The 19,253-nt window shown below is 36.0% G+C and overlaps 1 protein-coding gene across 3 annotated transcripts in view; it reads right to left on the minus strand.

Moving 5' to 3' along the window:
* NUBPL (nucleotide binding protein like) overlaps nucleotides 1-19,253 on the minus strand; it is a 214,477-nt gene that overhangs the window by 43,860 nt on the left and 151,364 nt on the right. For 2 of the 3 annotated variants that reach the window (XM_039247126.1, XM_039247127.1), the window contains one exon: nucleotides 5,853-5,946. In XM_039247126.1, the coding sequence (XP_039103057.1) occupies nucleotides 5,853-5,946 (94 nt within the window). Of the gene's footprint in view, nucleotides 1-5,852; nucleotides 5,947-13,574; nucleotides 13,611-19,253 lie in introns of those variants that run through there. The other variant, XM_039247128.1, reaches the window with a different exon arrangement.

The raw sequence follows: 19,253 nt of genomic DNA on the forward strand, positions 1-19,253 counted from the left end.
AACTCATAAGCATTTAACACACACACACACACACACACACACACACACACACACACACACACAATCACAATCACAATCACATGTATCCCCCCACCTCCCACCCCACCCCCATTACATCCTTTTGGTAGGATACTTTTATTGATGGATTTTTTTTAAGTTTAAAATTAAGAGACAGTCAGTGGAAAAAATCTAGTCTTTTCATTGCTGTTAACTTTAATATTGACATAATAACCCACAGTATGAATGTATTAACACCGACCTCTACAAGTCTATACTGATAGCCAGAGTGCCTGGAAACTAGCCAAATAATCTGTCCAAAGATGACAGTGGTCTTTCCAAGAATCATTTGGGGCTCTACTCCCACAGACCAAAGGAAACTGCTTCTAGACTGTATTCAGACCTTCCCTGGAATAGACAAATTAAAGAGGCTGAAAGCAATCTCTGAAGAACTGAAAGAGAAACAAAACTGAACATAGTAAACATTCATACAAACTGGTGGCTGGATACTTATCATATAGGATTGCTCAGATTTAGGCATATTCATGAACCAATTTATTTTTATCAGAGTTCACTGAGATTAGAATGGATTAAAGTCTACTTAATCCATTCTTAGAATGGATTAGATTAGAATCTATTTAAATGGGTTTGAATGGACTAGAACTAAAATCAGAAAATCAGTGAGTCAAATAGCATTGGGCTTTGTATTAGAATGGCTTGATATTGAGAGCCTGGGCTTCACACTTTAGCAGAACTGTTATAAGCCTCAAGCACAATCCATTAACTGTATGACCTTGGGAAAGCTGCCTAACTCTTCAAAGATTTAAACAAATAAGAAAATACCTGTGATAATTAAATATAAAACTTAATATATGAAAGACTGTCCTCAAATGGCAGGTTTTTTTTTTTTTAATGTTTTATTTATTTCTAGGAGAGAGAGAGAGACAGCATGAGCAGAGGAGGGTCAGAGACAGAGGGAGTCACAGATTGAAACAGGCTCCAGGCTCTGAGCCGGCAGTCAGCACAGAGCCCGACGCGGGGCTTGAACCCACGAACCGCGAGATCATGACCTAAGCGAAAGTCAGACACCCAACCGACTAAGCCACCCAGACGCCCCTCAAATGGCAGTTTATTAATAACAGGCAATTATTATGGCACCAATTTATACAGAAATCTGTTGTTAAAGAATTACTGCTTTCTATTTACTTTTTAAATTTTTAAATATATACATGCTCATTAAGAAAATTATGAAAATGCTGATAAACAATAATTTTGCTTGGAAAAACATTCCATGCTCATAGATAGGAAGAATAAATATAGTTAAGATGTCATTACTACCCAAAGCACTCTACACATTCAATGCAATTCCAATCAAAATTGCACCAGCATACTTCTCAAAACTAGAACAAACTATCCTAAAATTTGTATGGAACCACAAAAGACCCCGAATAGCCAAAGTAATACTGAAAAATAAAACCAAAACGGGAGGTATCACCCTCCCAGACTTCAGCCTCTACTACAAAGCTGTCATCCACAAGACAGTATGGTATTGGCACAAAAACAGACACATAGACCAATGGAACAGAATTGAGAACTCAGAAGTGGACCCAAAAGTATACAGCCAACTGATCTTTGACAAAGCAGGAAAGAATATCCAATGGAAAAAAGACAGCCTTTTTAACAGATGGTGTTGGGAGAACTGGACAGCAACATGCAGAAGAATGAAACTAGATCATTTTCTCACACCATGCACAAAAATCAACTCAAAATGGATAAAGGACCTGAACGTGAGACAGGAAACTATCAACACCCTAGAGGAGAAAGCAGGAAACAACCTCCTTGACCTCCACCGCAGCAACTTCTTACTTGACACATCCCCAAAAGCAAGGGAATCAAGAGCAAAAATAAACTGTTGGGACCTCATCAAGATTAAAAGCTTCTGCACAGCCAAGGAAACAACCCAGAAAATTAATAGGCAACCAACGGAATGGGAAAAGATAGTTGCAAATGACATATCAGATAAAGGGTTAATATCCAGAATCTATAAGGAACTCACCAAACTACACGCCCGAAAAACAAACAACCCAGTGAAGAAATGGGCAGAAGACATGAACAGACACTTCTCCAAAGAGGACATCCAGATGGCCAACAGACACATGAAACGATGCTCAGCATCCCTCCTCATCAGGGAAATACAAATCAAAACCACACTGAGATACCACCTCACGCCAGTCAGAGTGGCTAAAATGAGCAAATCAGAGAACTCTAGATGCTGGCGAGGATGTGGAGAAACGGGCACCCTCCTACACTGTTGGTGGGAATGTAAACTGGTACAGCCCCTCTGGAAAACAGTGTGGAGGTTCCTCAGGAAACTAACAATAGAACTCCCTTATGACCCAGCAATAGCACTGCTAGGAATTTACCCAAGGGATACAGAAATGCTGAGGCATAGGAGCACATGTACCCCAATGTTCATAGCAGCACTCTCCACAATAGCTAAAACATGGAAAGAGCCTAAGTGTCCATCAACAGATGAATGGATCAAGAAGATGTGGTTTATCTATACCATGGAATACTACATGGCAATGAGAAACAATGAAATCTGGCCATGTGTAGCAACATGGATGGACCTTGAGGGTGTTATGCTGAGCGAAATAAGTCAGGCAGAGAAGGACAAATATCATATGTTTGCATGTATAGGAGGATTAGGAGGAACTTAACTGAGGAACAAGGGGGAGAAGAAGGGGGGAAATGGTGGGGGGAAGGGAGAGAGGCAAACCATGAGAGACTCTTGGATACTGAGAAAAACTGAGGACTGATGGATGTAGTGGGGAGGGAGGGATGGGCATGGAGGAGGGCACTTGTGGGGATGCGCACTGGGTGTTATGTGGAAACTAATTTGAAAATAAACTATTTGTAAAAAAATAAAAAATAAAAACAATAATTTTACTAATTTCAGAAATCACTAAGTTTATTAATTTTCAAAAGCAGCATTATTACCTGGCCCTACTTATTTTTAATGGATCAGACTTGGGAAGTAAAATATATATTATGTTTCTATAATAGAATTATAAACACAGGAAGTTTCATTTTCTGACTTCTTCCCCTTAGGCCAAGAAAAACCAAAGCAAATAAGGCATAGTGCTATCTTGAATTCTCTATAATGTATCATATTTATTCTTTAAAGCTTATCTCCACGGATGCCTGCATTGCTCAGTCAATTAAGCATCCAACTCGAGTTCTGCTCAGGTCATAATCTCATGGTTGTGAGTTTGTGCCCTGGGGAGGTTCTGCACTGAGTGTGGAATGTGCTTGGGATTCTCACTCTCCCTCTTTCTCTGCCCCACTCCTGTACTCTCTATCTTAAAATAAATGAATAAACATTTTTTAAAAAGCTCATCTCCATTAAGTTTACAATTCCCCTCAAATCCATGATCTCTTTGTCCTTTGATCCCCTACAGAATGGAGTTTAGATTTCTCTTATGGCACTTTTCACACTCTGCACTGCAGTTCTCTTCAGAGTAGCCACTTATCATCCCTGCCCTTCTCCTTGCTCTGTCTCCTAGAGCTGGGGCTTCTAACCTGAGAACCGTGAGCCTCCTGAAATGACACACGAAAACAGTGTTTCTGTAGGTACAAACATACCCTCCTGGAGAAAATCCACATACTAATCAAATCTCAATAAAGGTCTGAGTATCAAAAAAGGTACAGAACTCTGCTCTAGGAAAAATACTTAACGATTTAATAGTCCATGGATCCTCCATAGGGCTAAGTATCTACCTTTATATGGATAAATATTTGTCGATTTAAAATTTTATTAATGAAGTATAAAGTCAATATTAGATATATCAATATTTATCTTTTAAAATATGTTTTCCTCATTCCTTCATCTTAACATAAAACATACTGTTTCTGAAAGAATGGTGGCTACTAGGGTCTAGGGAGAGGAGGGAATTAATAGTTACTGAATGGACAGTTTCAGTTTGGGAAGATGAGAAAGTTCTGTAGTTGGATAGTGGTGGTGGTTGCACAACAAAATGAATGTACTCAATACTACTCAACTGCTATGTTTTCCCACCACCACCACAACAAAATACTATTTTTATCATTATAATATAAATATCTTTATTTATATGATATTAATGACCTATTTACTACAGGGCAGACTCTTCATCAAAGGAAATGAATAAAGAAATATTACTGGTTAAATTTTAGCATATAAGAAAGAAATCCTCAAAGAAGGAAACCTTTTTTTTTTTTTTTAGTTTTTGAAAAATAGTTTATTTTTAGAGTAATTTTGTATTTACCAAAAAAAAATAAGAAGATAATACAAAGTTCTCATATACCTATCCTACACACAGTTTCCTCTACAAACATCTTATATTGAGATGCTTATATTTACTACAATTAATAAACAAGATTTATACATTATCAACCAAAGTCAAAAGTATTTCAGACTTTTATAGTTTTCACTTAATGTCCTTTTCCTGTTCCAGGATCTCATCGAGGATACCATATTACATCTCCTTAGCTCCTCCTGGCTATGACAATTTCAAAAAAGGAAATCTTAACCTTAATCTACACACTGCTGGCTTTAGAGTATAAGAATAAATTAAAATAGAGGGATATAATCATAAATTCTGTCCAAATAGAGGGACTGTTATCTGAGTAAACAAAAGCAAATTTCTTAGGGCTATCTGTTTATCTGTGTTAAGTAAATTAAACTTTTTCAAGGTACCAAGTCACAATTCAGGGAACACATGATAGTTTAGCCCAGCTGTATCAATGTATTATCCACGTAAATAATGCAAGAATTTTGGAAGTCTGCAACAGGAATTTCAAGGTGCCAGAAGCACATTTTATTCAATAAATGTTTAGTGAGTTCTAAATTCTTAATATTTAGAAGAATAAAAATCCCAAAACTACCTAATAAAATAAAAAGCAGAGTATCTAGTATGCTGATTATGAAAAAAACATACTCAACTACTTTACTATATTACTTCACTTTATTCCCATCTCATACTTTCTAGCTTGTTTCACTAAAGAAAAAGTCTCAGACTCTATTAAGGTTAAATATCAAAAATATTCATTTCACAGCCCTTTGGGGCAGCCTGAAAAAAAATTATCTTAATGATGCTAAATTGATATTTCAGACCAATGTGTATATCTTATCAAAAATCTAGGTTCTAAACCTTCTGATGATTCAATGTCAGTAATATTTCTTGGTTATTTATTACCAATAGATAAAGTGCTTATAAATAAGAGAAATTTACATTATTTCTACATTGGAATTTAGGAAAATCCTTAGAAACCTATTCAACATAGAAGCTAACAATTGATAATTAAATTCCATAACATAGAAAAGATGTCTATTATCAGAATAAAATATTCTGTAGTTGATATAAGCTAGTATGTTTATTGCTCTTGACTTTAACATCAAATAACAAGATGAATATAAAATTTCCCCATACTCATATTTATCAAAAAGCCAAATTTTCCTCATGTCTACTTCTAATCAGTATTTATTCAATAAATATTTACTGAATGTCCACCATGGATCAGGCACTATAATGTCACTGTATGACAGCCATGAACCAAACAGCCATGTTCTACCTAAACAATATTTAAGGGTTATTGTTTTTCTAGAACACAGATTTATATCACCACCATGTTTTTGTAAATACATTCATTCTGGTAATATTTTGAAAAATTGAATTTATGAATCTGATTTCTAAAGACAAATTTATAAATGACTGTTTTTAAGACATAAAAGTGTTTGCCTGTCATGGAGTTTGTTTTTTTGTAACGGCAAGAGCAAAATACCAAAGACAGCACAAATTAAAGTTTAAGATTACCTGAAATGGGAATATTCTGTGAGACTGATAACTGTACATCTCCAGTTCCAGGCGGCATGTCAACAACTAAATAGTCCAGCTGACCCCAATCTACCTAAAAACCAAGATGACACAAATAACATCACCGTATAACAACTGCAGTGAATAGTGATATAAATAAAAATAAACATATTAACAACAAATCTAAAACAATAGCTTTCACTTAAGACATTACTAAGTGTCAGGGACTATGCTAAAGGGTAAGGATAAATGAATAAGTAAGAGGAGCGCCTGGGTGGCTCATTCCGTTAGGAGTCTGATTTGGACGCAGGTCATGATCTCACAGTTTGTGGGTTGGAGCCCTGCATCCAGCTCTGCACTGACAGCTCAGAGACTAGAGCCTGCTAAGGATTCTGTGTGTCTCTCTCTCTGCCCCTCTTCCTCTTATGCTCACGCTCTCTCTCTCTCTCTTTCTTTCTCTCTCTCTCTCATTCTCAAAGATAAACATTTTTAACTAATGAATAAATAAAAGACCAGTTCCTGCGTCTAGCAGACCCTCTATACATGATAGAGTAAAATTTCCAAATGACCCTTCTTCTCCCTACTCTCTCAACACAACACACATACAATAAAGATGAACCCTTTCTACAGTAGGCTTCTATTCAGAACCAATAACTTATTTTCATTGGGAACAGCCCATATTTTACCTAGGAAGGCCTTAGTTTTGTGTCCTTGGGTTTTTTGGTACAGCATTTCCTATGACAGATCCTAATATAATTCTTTAAAGTTTACTTTTTTCCTTCATAAAACACACTAATAATGATAACCAAAACTTAATAAAAAGAAATATTTGGAAACAGAACTATACTCCCAATACTATTACCATTTTGGTTATTTCTTTCCAAGCATCTTTCTAAGCATCTATACCGAGAAAATTCAGCTATATTACCAAGTTCTTACGGGTCAGCCTCAATTTATATATGTCTTAAGGATTACACAGGCTCTTTTCTCCTTAAATGGCTCCTCCCTACAAGTCCACAGCACAATCTTCTCATTTGCCTAAGGTGGAAGCATGGCATCACACTTAACTCCTTCCTTTTCCTCACTGGCACTAGTCACTTACTCTGCCTTATACAAATCTTTCAAGTGTATCTACTTCTCTCTTAACCCCTTGCCAAGAATCCAATGGAGACAACAATCATCTTTCACTAATGCCTCCCAACCAACCTCTCTGCTTTGAGGTCTAGTCTGTTTCTACACCACTGAAAAATGGTCCATCTAAAATGCAAATCTAATACATTTTTGTTTAAAATTCTTCTGTTTTGGGGTGCATAGGTGGCTCAGTCGGTAAGGATCTGACTCGAGATCAGCTCAGGTCATGATCTTGTGGTCATGGGACTGACTGATTGGTATCATGAAACTGTAGCTGACTTAGAATACCTAATACACAGACTACACAGCAGATGATTAGTAAGTCTCCCATATATTACTTCTTAAAACTTAATAATATGAAATAAGCCTTTTCCAAATATAAGCATATATTTTTTAAAATTAAGATTTAGATGACACAAGGTCAAATGGATTCATTCATGTATTAACACACATATTTATTGAGAATTGATTAGGTGCCAGGCACTGTTCCAGGTGATAGGGATAGAACAGTGGACAAAATAAAGTCCCAGCCATTCCCAGCCACTGTAGAACTAACAGTTCAGTGAGGAAATCAGACAGACAAAGAGAAAGAAAAACAAATCAGTGGGCAAAAGTGTTATAAAGAAAATAAGTATTCCCTACTATAGAGAATTATTTGATTCCTAATTCAGGTACCTAGATCAAAGAAGAGATTTAAAAAAAAAAAAATCTCTTCAAGGGGTACCTGGGTGGCTCAGTTGGTTAAGTGTCTGACTCTTGATCTAATGGTTGCGAGTTCAAGCCTCACATTGGGCTCTGTGGTGGGCATGAAGACTACTTAAAAAATTTTTTTTTCGTAAAAGAAAATAAAGTAATAAAACAAAAAAATCTTTTCAAGTCCTCAATTTCAGAGAGCAAATGGTAAAAGCTCAGAGAGCAAAGGATTTATCAAAGAATTTATTTTAATCTCTTTGGTTCCCAAGCAAATGGTAAAGTATACTTGTAGAGTATGGAATAAGAATAGAATGGTGGATGGCACTACTTTAAACTGAGTGAAGTCAGAAAATAACTGAAGCAGTCATCTGAAGGAACATTCCAGGCAGAAGCAATATCGAGTGCAGAAAAGGTTCTAATTAATGGGGATATGCATGGCAAATTTAAACCATAGCTAGAAGTCAGTACTGCATTTCTAAAACATCACCTTCACTCCAACCATCAATCTCCTTCTCTGACTTTGTCTGTCTTCAAAACATTTATCAGTACCTAACATTATATATTAACTTGTCTCTTAGGTATTTTATGATATTTCTCAAACACAAAGTATCTGATACTGACTAAATGACCCATTTTAAAAAGGATGATGAAATGATGAACATAACAATTCAATTTAGGGTTCCTTGGTTTGAAAAATAGTTACCCCAAATTTACCCAGGGCCATCATCTATGAAACTACCTACCAAAAAGATAAAGGACACTTTTCACTGTACATCCTCTACACTGAAATGCCTAGCACTAGCAGACTGAGAAGTCTCTTTGTTTTAGAAAACATCAAATGACTGGTGCCAACAATTTATTATTGTGGTTTCTTGGCATTTAGGCATATTTATCACACTGGCTCCAATTTCTTATTTCTTTAAAGAGAACTGCTATTAGGGTCCCAAGGGACTAAAAATACTTCACTGTTAAGACAATTTCAAATGATTCTTAAATTGCATTTAAACTAAAAAATGATTCTGGGCCAGCACCTTGATCACATACAACACGCATCCCACAAAGGCTGGCTGACCTGAACTGAACTGAACTCAGTTATCTGAGTTCCAGTTTTACAGCATTCACTAATGTGAACACTGCAATATACTGGCTACCAGCAAGTTCCAGTTCTCGTGTAAAAGAGTCACCAAAGCACTGATTTTAGAGTGATATGGGGATTCTCTAGATTCTACTTGGTGTTTGTTTACTCTTATGAATTGCATGTTACTAAATGCAGGTAATAAGTACTAGCAAAACATCCAGGTACCTCATTTAGTAAAAACCAGTGGCAGATCCTATTGGGATTTTGTGTGACCTGAAGCATATACAATTTAGGTGATACTTTTTAAGAATAAGAATACAAAGTTATGAAGGCCAAATTAGGTACAAAAAGTCAGTATTTGTTTAGACTGTGAAAAGAAATCACCCTAAAATGCTGGAGCTTTAGAGATTAAGTTCCTTTCTCTAAGATCTCTTGGATAAGAGATAAGATCTCTTGAATAAGATATGTTTACACAGAAATGCTTCCTGACTGCAACCCGCTTTCTCTCTCCACCTGGAATATTCTACAACTCTCAGCATCTCAAGTATAGAATCTGGAGTTTAAACTTCATTAGCCTCATGGTAACCTCACCTTTGATAAAACTCTCTCAGGCTCCAAAATAAAAGGATTTCATCAGGAAAGACTAAATCATTCTAGAAGTAGAGTTACCAAAGTAGTTCAGAGATGCCCTGTGGATAAAGAGGCAGCACTACAACAGAGAAGTCAGCAATGCAGTTAGGAAGTCAAACGTGCATTAAATTTGAAGGGGGACGTAAACAGCATACTGGGAGGACCAACACCAATGCCAGATGGATGGGATGAGGGTGAGATCAGGAGTAACAGTTCAGACCCGACTTTGCCAAGAAAGGCTCTGAAAAATGTTTCATATACCTTTTATTTTCCTCTAAGGTGTTTGAGATACAGAATCTTGGTATCCACATATAATGCAGTCACTGAGCTTTTGTTCAAAGCCATTTAAATAACGTTAGAATATTGCTTTTCATCTAACCCATAGATAAATATGTATTTGTGATTGCTGTAACATCCCCACTTAAGTTATTGCCTTTCTTGTATTGCTCTTTCACTTAGTTTATTAAGATATCCAACACTTGAAAGTCATGCCATCAGGAATAATAACTAAATCTGTGTTAAGTTGTTTTTATTTCTTTTTTTTTTTTTATGGGCAACCTTAGGAAAGGAAACTATCCCCAACTAGCACTGACTGGGGAGATTTTTTTTTTCTTTTAAAAACAATTTTTTTAATATTTATTTATTTTTGAGAAGCAGAGAGAGACAGAGCACAAGCAAGGGAGGAGCAGAGAGAGAGGGAGACACAGAATCTGAAACAGGCTCCAGGCTCTGAGCTGTCAGCACAGAGCCTGCCGTGGGGCTCGAACCCACAGACCGTGAAATCATGACCTGAGCTGAAGTTGGACACTCAACCGACTGAGCCACCCAGGCGCCCTTGACTGGGGTGATTTTAAGCTGATAAGTCTTCTCCAAACAACAGTTCCCATTTTATGTTCAAAATCATGCCCAACAATCTGAAAGTAATTCAAGACTAAAATAAAGGCAATCCCGTCTTTTCTGAGGAGTTAAAAGTGTATCTTCTATTTGGGCAGATTAAGTAATTTATCTTTTTCAAGGCATTAGTTATGAAGAGTGTGGTGCTATGAACAAGAAAAGAACGTGGCTCACTTTCTTCCAGAAGCTGACAGAAGCAACAGCAATCAGGCCTTACTCTAGAGAACACTGGGACAACAAGTACAGACAGGCTGAGTGTGAAAAGAAAGGGCCCATAGATGCACTCCATTTTGGGCTTCTCAGATGGCTCAAGCAGTTTACCAGAGTCAGCCTCTTGGATGGCAGTCTCCATTACCAGCACTAGACAGGCCACATGTAAGCATCATAGGGTCAATATCTGCTGCTCCAGAGCAAAGACAGGGTGTTCCAGAAATCTTAGGTCTTCTAGCAAGGCCAATACGAGCCCAATGAAAATAATATCAGAGGGGTAGACCCTGGGCCTTGTGGGAACAAGGAGGAAAATCACTGCCAAGAAAGAGAGGCAGAGCTAAAAGCCTGCTGGAAGCAAAGTGGTAGCCAAGAAGAATTGGGCTTCTAAGGGCAAGAAAAAGTATAACTAAAGAACAAATAGAGAAATGATAAAACAGGGAAATGGAACAAAATCAAGACTTAATAATTTAAAAGTGGGCTGTGTCCAGGCAGCCCATTTATATGGTGCTTGTTCCATAAGCAGTAAGGCCAATTCTTAAAGGAAGTTGAGCTGGGCCGGACAATGCCTCTTCCCTTCTAGTCTGCTCTTAATTACTGACTGAAGAGTTGTTTTTGACCCTTATGCCTATTTGACTCATAAATACTAGATCTCAAGGTAGTGTCCCTGTGTCATATTCTGGTGATATATCTGTTGCTACTTCTGTCCTACGGCTAGGTTCTGCCATCTCTCCCTGATTTCCTGGTTCTCCAACTCTAGTTAGGCATATTCCTAATATAGCAAAAAGAATAGTACTTGCAATGCTTTGCTTGGAAGCCCAATGCCACTACTAGGATAGGAGATGCAGCTAACCATGTCCCAGGCCCAGAGACAAATGTGTTAGGCCCAAGCTCTTAGGATTTTTGATTCAACAAACTTTCAGGTTTTTAATGGGTCTTCAAGTTCTAAAAATCTCATAGTATGAATTTTTAATACATAACTATCCCTCCCAAATTCAGTGTAAGCTCCCTGAAAGAAGAGACTATGCTTTATTCATCTCTGGACTCTTCTCAACATCCAATCTCCTCCATAATGCCCAGGCAGTGTTCCATCAACATTGACTGATTGAGTCTTTAAGTCAAATTGTCCCTTACAATTTTATTCTGCCATGTGAGGCATCTTTTATATATAATATAAATCTAAAATAAAACACAGGGTCATTCTCTTTAAATCTGAACTGTATTTTTGCTCTGCCCAGTGGCCTATTCATAAAATTATACAATATTTTATTTGGGTTGTAAGAAGAAAATTGTTACAAAAATAAAATTATTTTAATATAAATACCACAATAAAAATCTGAATAGCAAAAGATTTCTACTTGAGTTGATGGCTTACAAACTTGTAGAAATAAATGATACAACAAAATATAATAAACTTATTCTCGAAGATTGTTTTGATGAGAGTTAACCCCGTTATAAAATGAGAAAAAATTATTCAAGATACAATGAAATAAATGTTTTTCCCAATATTGTCATTTCTTTCAGATGATAAAGTACCCTAATTCATTTTCAAATATGTTCATTTCTATTGGAAAAGGTGTGTGTGTGTGGGGGGGTATACTTGAATAAATCCCTCCAAAGTTACTACCAACCCAAGTGATAGCAGTAATGTTTTGAGAGTGAAAAGAAGACAAATTTTACTCATTTTCTTTCCCTTTACATCATCTCCCATTTCCTCAGCTGTTCCAGCAAAGGTATAAAGCAGACTGGCCCTGCCAACCTGGAGACCACATCAATTTGCAGAAGACTTCTTCTCTAAAAGCTGATATATGGGTAAACCTTTGGTAACTCTATGTCTAGTTTCTGAAATAATACTTAAAAGATTATCCAATTCCTAGGCCAGCCTGCAGATGCCCATGTAAATGCATGCTACAGCTGAAACACTAAAACCTCACAACACGAAAATAATGATGCTACCACAAAAAAAGTAAGAGCATTTTAGTTAATTATGGGAACATTTCTCTAAGTTCTCTAGTCTTGCTTTAGACCAACTGCTTATATACACAGATGTTAACAATCTAGGAGTATGTGTTAGTAAAGGACTGGACTACTACCAAAAAAACCCTGAAATACTGTAAACCTGACTGAGAATCAAGATATCTTCATTTTAACAGGGCGCCTGGGTGGCTCAGTCACTTAGGCGTCCAACTTCGGCTCAAGTCATGATCTCGCGGTTTGTGGGTTCGAGCCCCACATTGGGTTCTGTGCTGGCAGCTCAGAGCCTGAAACCTGTTTCAGATTCTGTATCTCCCTCTCTCTCTGCCCCTCCCCAACTCATGCACTGTCTCTGTCTCAAAAATAAAAAAAAAACTATAAAAAAATTTTAAAAAAGTATCTTCATTTTTAAAAAAATTACTAAAATTTAAAACTCTTCATATATACTCAAAAGCTGAAGTTTCAGAATTTCTTTTTTTCTTTAAGTAGGAGTAACAAATCCCTTTATTAACCTAATTTAGGGCAGTTTATAAAATATATTTAGACACGTAGTACTGTATTTAATATGTAAAATTATAAAACTAGAAATATTCTTTAAAAGAATATCCTTAGAAAAAAAATATTGTAGGGGGGCCTGGGTGGCTCAGTTGGTTGAGCATCCGACTTCGGCTCAGGTCATGATCTCTCGGCTTATGGGTTCGAGCCCCGCGTCGGGCTCTGTGCTGGCAGCTAGCTCAGAGCCTGGAGCCTGTTTCAGATTCTGTGTCTCCCTCTCTCTCTGACCCTCCCCTGCTCATGCTGTCTCTATCTCTCTCTCAAAACTAAATAAAACATTTTAAAAAATTTTAAAAAAAGAAAAGAAAAAAATACTGTATTGGGGAGAATTCAAGGTCCTGAAGGGGCAGCATGACAGCTGCCAAAGAAGCTACATGGAGCCTCATTAAGAGAATCCACAGACATTGGCTAGAAGTTCTGATGTTCTTAAGGACATCATAGAACTTGAGAAGCAGTTACTCCAAGAGACCAGTCTACCCAGTGCACTAGCCAGGAATGGTGGAAAGACCAGTCTCAGTCACATTTATTTAGTTCTAGTTACCTGCCATATGAAATCCTACTTTTGAGACTTAGGTCCATCAGGGGGAATTGAACTAGTGAAGGAAGAGACAGAGAGCAGGACTGCAGGTAACAGGTCTGCAGAAGGAAAAGAATGGTTAGGGAAAGCCTATCAAAAGGTAGGCTTTTTACATATGTGAATACATAACATTGTAAAAGAGACATTATGATCTCTATTTTACAGATAAGAATACTGAGGATTGGAGAAGTTAAGCAAATTGTCCAAGGTCAGACTGCTGGTGAGTGGGGACGCAGCAATATAAATCCTGGTCTGTGGGACTCAAGTCATGGTCCCAGTCTCCCACCGAATGGGGCACAGCATCACTATTCTCCAGCCCCTGAAGAGTTCTGCTAGCAAACACATGAGCTTTACTATATTACTTTTTCAGTGTAAGATAAAATAGATACATAAAACAGAGTTTACAGACTCAGAGAAAATTATTTACTTAGATAATAGAAGAAAGAGAAGAATTCCTTCACTTTCTTTATTTGTTTCATTTTCTGGTTAATTATAATATTTCTCCTACTCGTGAGAATTTTTTTATGGTATGTCATAGTATTCCTTCCTTATATGATCTTTTAAGAGTCTTTTATAATATAGAGCAAGAGTCCTAGTAACCATGGAAATGTTACCTGTAAATTTCCTGACTGTGCTATTAGAGCATATTTTAGCATTCAATAATTTACCATTTAATACTGGTCTTGTTTTAAATGAATAATCAGACTTCTACCATTTGTACAAAAGAATTATGTGGATTAATTGTTTAAATTAAATAATGTTTTATAAAGATTAAGACAGAAAATAAATATTTTTTGTAGCAATATGGATGGAACTTGAGGGTGTTATGCTGAGAGAAGTAAGTCAGACAGAGAAGGACAGATACCATATGTTTGCACGTATAGGTGGATTAGGAGGCAGTTAATGGAGGATGGTGGGGGAGAAGGGGAAAAATAGTTGGGGAGAGGGAGGGAGGCAAACCATGAGAGACTCTTGAATGCTGAGAACAAACTGAGGGCTGATGGGGGTGGGGAAGAGGGGAAAAGGGGTGATGGGCATGGAGGAGGGCACTTGTTGGGATGAGCACTGGGTGTTATATGGAAACCAACTTGACAATAAACTATTTAAGAAAAAAAAAGAAAATATATACTTTAACGATTTTTAAAAATACCTACAGCTTTTGAACATAATATTTTTGATACTGCCTCGTATTTTAATCTAAAAATTTAAAGATCTAAATCATATCAAGTAGGAAACCAACTGTGACAAATTGTAGCTCCATATGCCATTATATTTTTAAGCGTGAGCTTTTATAATGCAGCTTTTGGATTTTAAATTCTGATTCGAATTAATTACTATACATACATACATATATACATATACAACACTGGAAAGGGGTTGTTTGGCAAAAATCTAGACTATGACTCTAGCAGGGTACAGACAAGCATCCAGATACCTACTCATCAAATAAAAGGGTTTTAGTTTGGGAAACTGGCATATCTAAATCCCAATCATTTTTGTCACTAATTAGCTAACCAACCATGGATCCGAGAATTAACCTTGCAGGACCTCAGTTTTCTCAACTGTAAAATGAAGTGTTTTAGATACAATGTTCACTAAGATTCCTTCCAATTATGATCTACTTGTGTCAAGTGAGACAGACATTTTATAGGAAAAAATGAGTAAAAGCTATTTTATCCAAAAGCACCAAAATAACAAAATAAGCTCTTTTTTCCCCCAAAAAGGGAGTATTCTATATAAAAATTAAAAAATATAAAAGCTGCCTGGTATATTGAACAAATTTTATAGAGTGATCATATTTCCTTTGGAAAAGTTAGCTGAATTATTCAAAGAAATCATACTCATATGTAAATTTGTACTGAAGTACAATCTACTCTGACTTCCACCCTAAAATACTTCATCGTATTCAACTAGAAATTAATGTGTTATATCTATATAAAATGTCATAATTTACAAAATCAATGCAATCCTGAAAAGTTGTTGAAGGGACTGCCATTGAGGTGAGAAACTGGAGGGGATTCAATCACAAACCATTAATGGTTGAGAGGTTTAATCTAACTTTCCAATTAATAAAAAATGTCACTCTGTAGACACTCATGCCAAGGATATATGTATACTCTGCCAACAAATAAAACTGAAATCATTGGGCATCTGGGTGGCTCTGTCATTTAAGCATCTGACTCTTGATTTTAGCCTGAGTCAGGATCTCACAGTTCATGAGTTTGAGCCCCAAATTGGGCTCTGTGTTTAAAGCGCAGAGCATACTTAGAATTCATCTCCCTCCCTCTCTGCCCTTCCCCCGCTTGCACTTGTGTGGGAGCTCTCTCCCTCTCAAAAATAAATGAATAAATAAATAAACAAACATTAAAAAATAAATACATAACAATAGACTTAAGAAAGAAAAGTTCAAATCATTCTAATGCTTTTGGATCAATAAAAGGATGGAAGAAAACTGTCATTTAAGAATCTCTTCTGTTGGGGTGCCTGGATAGCTCAGTTAGTTAAGCGTCAGACTTCCAGCTCAGGTCCTGATCTCACAGTTCATGGATTCAAGCCCTGCTTTGGGTTCTGTGCTGACAGCTCAAAGCCTGGAGCCTGCTTCAGACTGTGTGTCTTCATCTCTCTGTCCCTGTCCTACTTGCACTGTTGCTCCCTCTCAAAAATAAATAAGGACTAATTTTTTAAAAAAGGGAAAAAAGTGCTAATTTAAAAAAAAAAAGAATCTTTCCTGTTCATTGACAAACAGATAAGATGTGGTATGTGATGCATTATTATGCACCCAGGAGAAAAAAATGATACTGTGCCATTTGAGAAAACATGGAGGGACCTAGAAGGTATTATGCTAACTGAAAGACGTCAGACTAAGAATTACAAATACCAAATGACTTCACTCATATGTGGAATCCAAAAAATAAATTAATTAATTTAATTAAATTAAAACAAAATAAATGAATAATCAAACAAAAAGCAGAATCAGACCTATAAATACAGAGAACAAACAGTTGCCAGAGGGGAGGAAGATGGGGTGTTGGGCAAAAGAGGTGGAGGGGAGTAGGAGATACAGGCTTCCAGTTACGGAATACATAAGTCATGAAAATAAAAGGCACAGCATAAGAAATATAGTGAATGATATGTAATAGTGATGTATTGGGGAAAGATGGTAGCTACATTTGTGGTGAACACAGCATCATGTATAAACTTGTTGAATCACTATGTTGTACACCTGAAAGTAATGTAACATTGCATGTCAACTACACTAAAATTTTTTTAAAAAAAGAATCTTTCCTAGCTTTTTGGGGGAGGGGTACAGGTGAGATCGTTTACTTTGGACTTACTGTATTACTCATACTACATAACTTCAGATATGCTTTCTTTCCTGATGTGTCTTTAATTGCTATGGTAAATGATATTTATAAGACCTCCTCCTTTAAAAAATATGAACGATCACCTACTAAGTTATAAAAATTTAACTTGAAACTGTAGAAATATATTTGAGCTTTTAAAAAAAGGATTTCATCTGTAGCATAAGTTTTGTAATAGGTGTAAGGACTGTGTGAAAGTATCAATAAACAGTTAAACAGAAAGTCAAATACTGAGGTTTTATTAATTCATTGTTTGAGCTTAGCCAAGTGCTTACCTTGTCTGTGTCTCTGTTCCCTCATTTTACAATGGTATAAACAGAGAATTTTAGAGCTTGAAGGGACCTCAGAGATTATCTTGCCCAATGTTCTCATTTTACAGATAAAGAAACTAAAACTCAGAAATCAAATGACTTGCCAAAAACTTCATCTGCAAAGTAGGGATAATAGAAACAACCTTTGTTTTTTATCTAAAGAGGAAATGAAATCATGGATTTAAAAAAAAAGCCACTGGATAATTAAGCAATTGTATTAACACACACAAAAAAAATCACTTTAAAAAGAAGTTTGTCATATCATGTAAATCAAAATTTAAATTTCTCTCAAGGAGCATATCATGTTTATTCTTCTAACCAAATGCTAAGAAAATATTTGCCCATTTCTGAGGTCACCACATTCCAAACTGATCGAAACAAGTAACTTAAAAATATCTTTTCCATATGCCTAGATGACGTAAGCAGATTTAAATTGCTTTTTGCAAATTAAAGGGAAATGTCTCACAAATAAACCTCAGCATGAAAATATTCAGTCAAAATACAATTTAAAAATACATAAATTACTAAAATTAAGTGCTGAGAAGTGAGTGAAGAAGCCATATCTGTTGTTTGAATACATTAATTAAATTTCTACATTTTAGTGACCTGTACCTTGTTTCGGTTAAGTAGACCTGCCATCAACAAAGGTAAAAAGAAAACAATAAATTTATGAGTGACTTCCTAAAGAGAACTAAATAATACAGCAGGTTTTAGTTATAACTACTTTTAGCACAGAGGATTTTGAAAAAGATTAAGGAATACATCTATGAGAATAGAAATGAATATGACATAGATAATAGATGGGAAACAGGATTGGGGAAAAAATAAACACAAAAACAATCTAATTCCCATCTCATCAACTTCAGCAATTTCCAACTTCCTAAACTACGTAATTACTTCAGAAGTACCCAAAAGACATCTAAGAAACCTGAGATCACTAAATTGTAATGAAAAAGGAAAAGGACTGAATTTTATGTATCTCATTAAAAGACCATTAAATGAGCAGCTGTTCCTTCACTCTCATTTAAACACACTGGTCATTATATCTAGGCTTGTTCACAATAATCTTGTACTCGGATGAGCAAGTGAACATAGCAATGTATCTAGGAGTTGTTCTTGCCTGAATATATAGGTATCTGGTGTGCTCATGTAATTATCTTAATATTACAGATTATACATTAATATACATTCCTAAAGTCAAAGTATACCTAAGTGAGTACTGAGGATAATCATTATAAAGTTTACCCCTGAGAAATTAATAGCAACATTCACATGTGCCAACCACTGTTCTAGACACTAAGAATACAGCAGTGAGCAAGATACTTCAAGTTCCTGCCATGAAGCTGGGAAAGGAAGATGATAAGGAAACAACTTAGTATGTCACCTATAGTCTAGATGAAAGTGATCTCTCTAGATATCACTTTGTTATGTATACCACTGGAAAATTCATATTACTTAGGTAAGTATCATAACCTTCTCAAACAAAAATTATACCAAAAACCTGTAAATCAAGAGAATTTATGCTCTAGTTTTCCCTGGAAAACTGGACAGTCATGTGCAAAAGAATAAACCTCGACCACTATTTTCTACTTGACTTAAGATAGATAAAAGAACTGAAAGTAGGGCTGAAATTGTAAAACTCCTAGAAGAAAAGAGGGGTAATAAGCACTTTGATTTTGTCCGTATTTAACACCAAATGCAAAGGAAACAAAAACAAAAATAAACTAGTAGGACTACATCAAGTTACAAAGCTTCTGCACAGCAAAGAAAACCATCAACAAAATGAAAAGGCAACCTAGTGAATGGGAGAAAGTATTTGAAAGTCTTATTTGATGAGGGTGACTATCCAAAATATATAAAAAGCTTATACAACTCAACAGAAAAAAAAAACCTCAACAATCCAATTAAAAATTGGACAGAAGAAAAAAGACGTTTTTCAAAAAAAACCATATAAATGGCCAACATGTACATGAAAATGTACTCAATAAT

The sequence above is a fragment of the Hyaena hyaena genome, unplaced genomic scaffold (assembly GCF_003009895.1).
Source record: "Hyaena hyaena isolate Hyena2069 unplaced genomic scaffold, ASM300989v1 scaffold_291, whole genome shotgun sequence".
Lineage (NCBI taxonomy): Eukaryota > Metazoa > Chordata > Mammalia > Carnivora > Hyaenidae > Hyaena > Hyaena hyaena.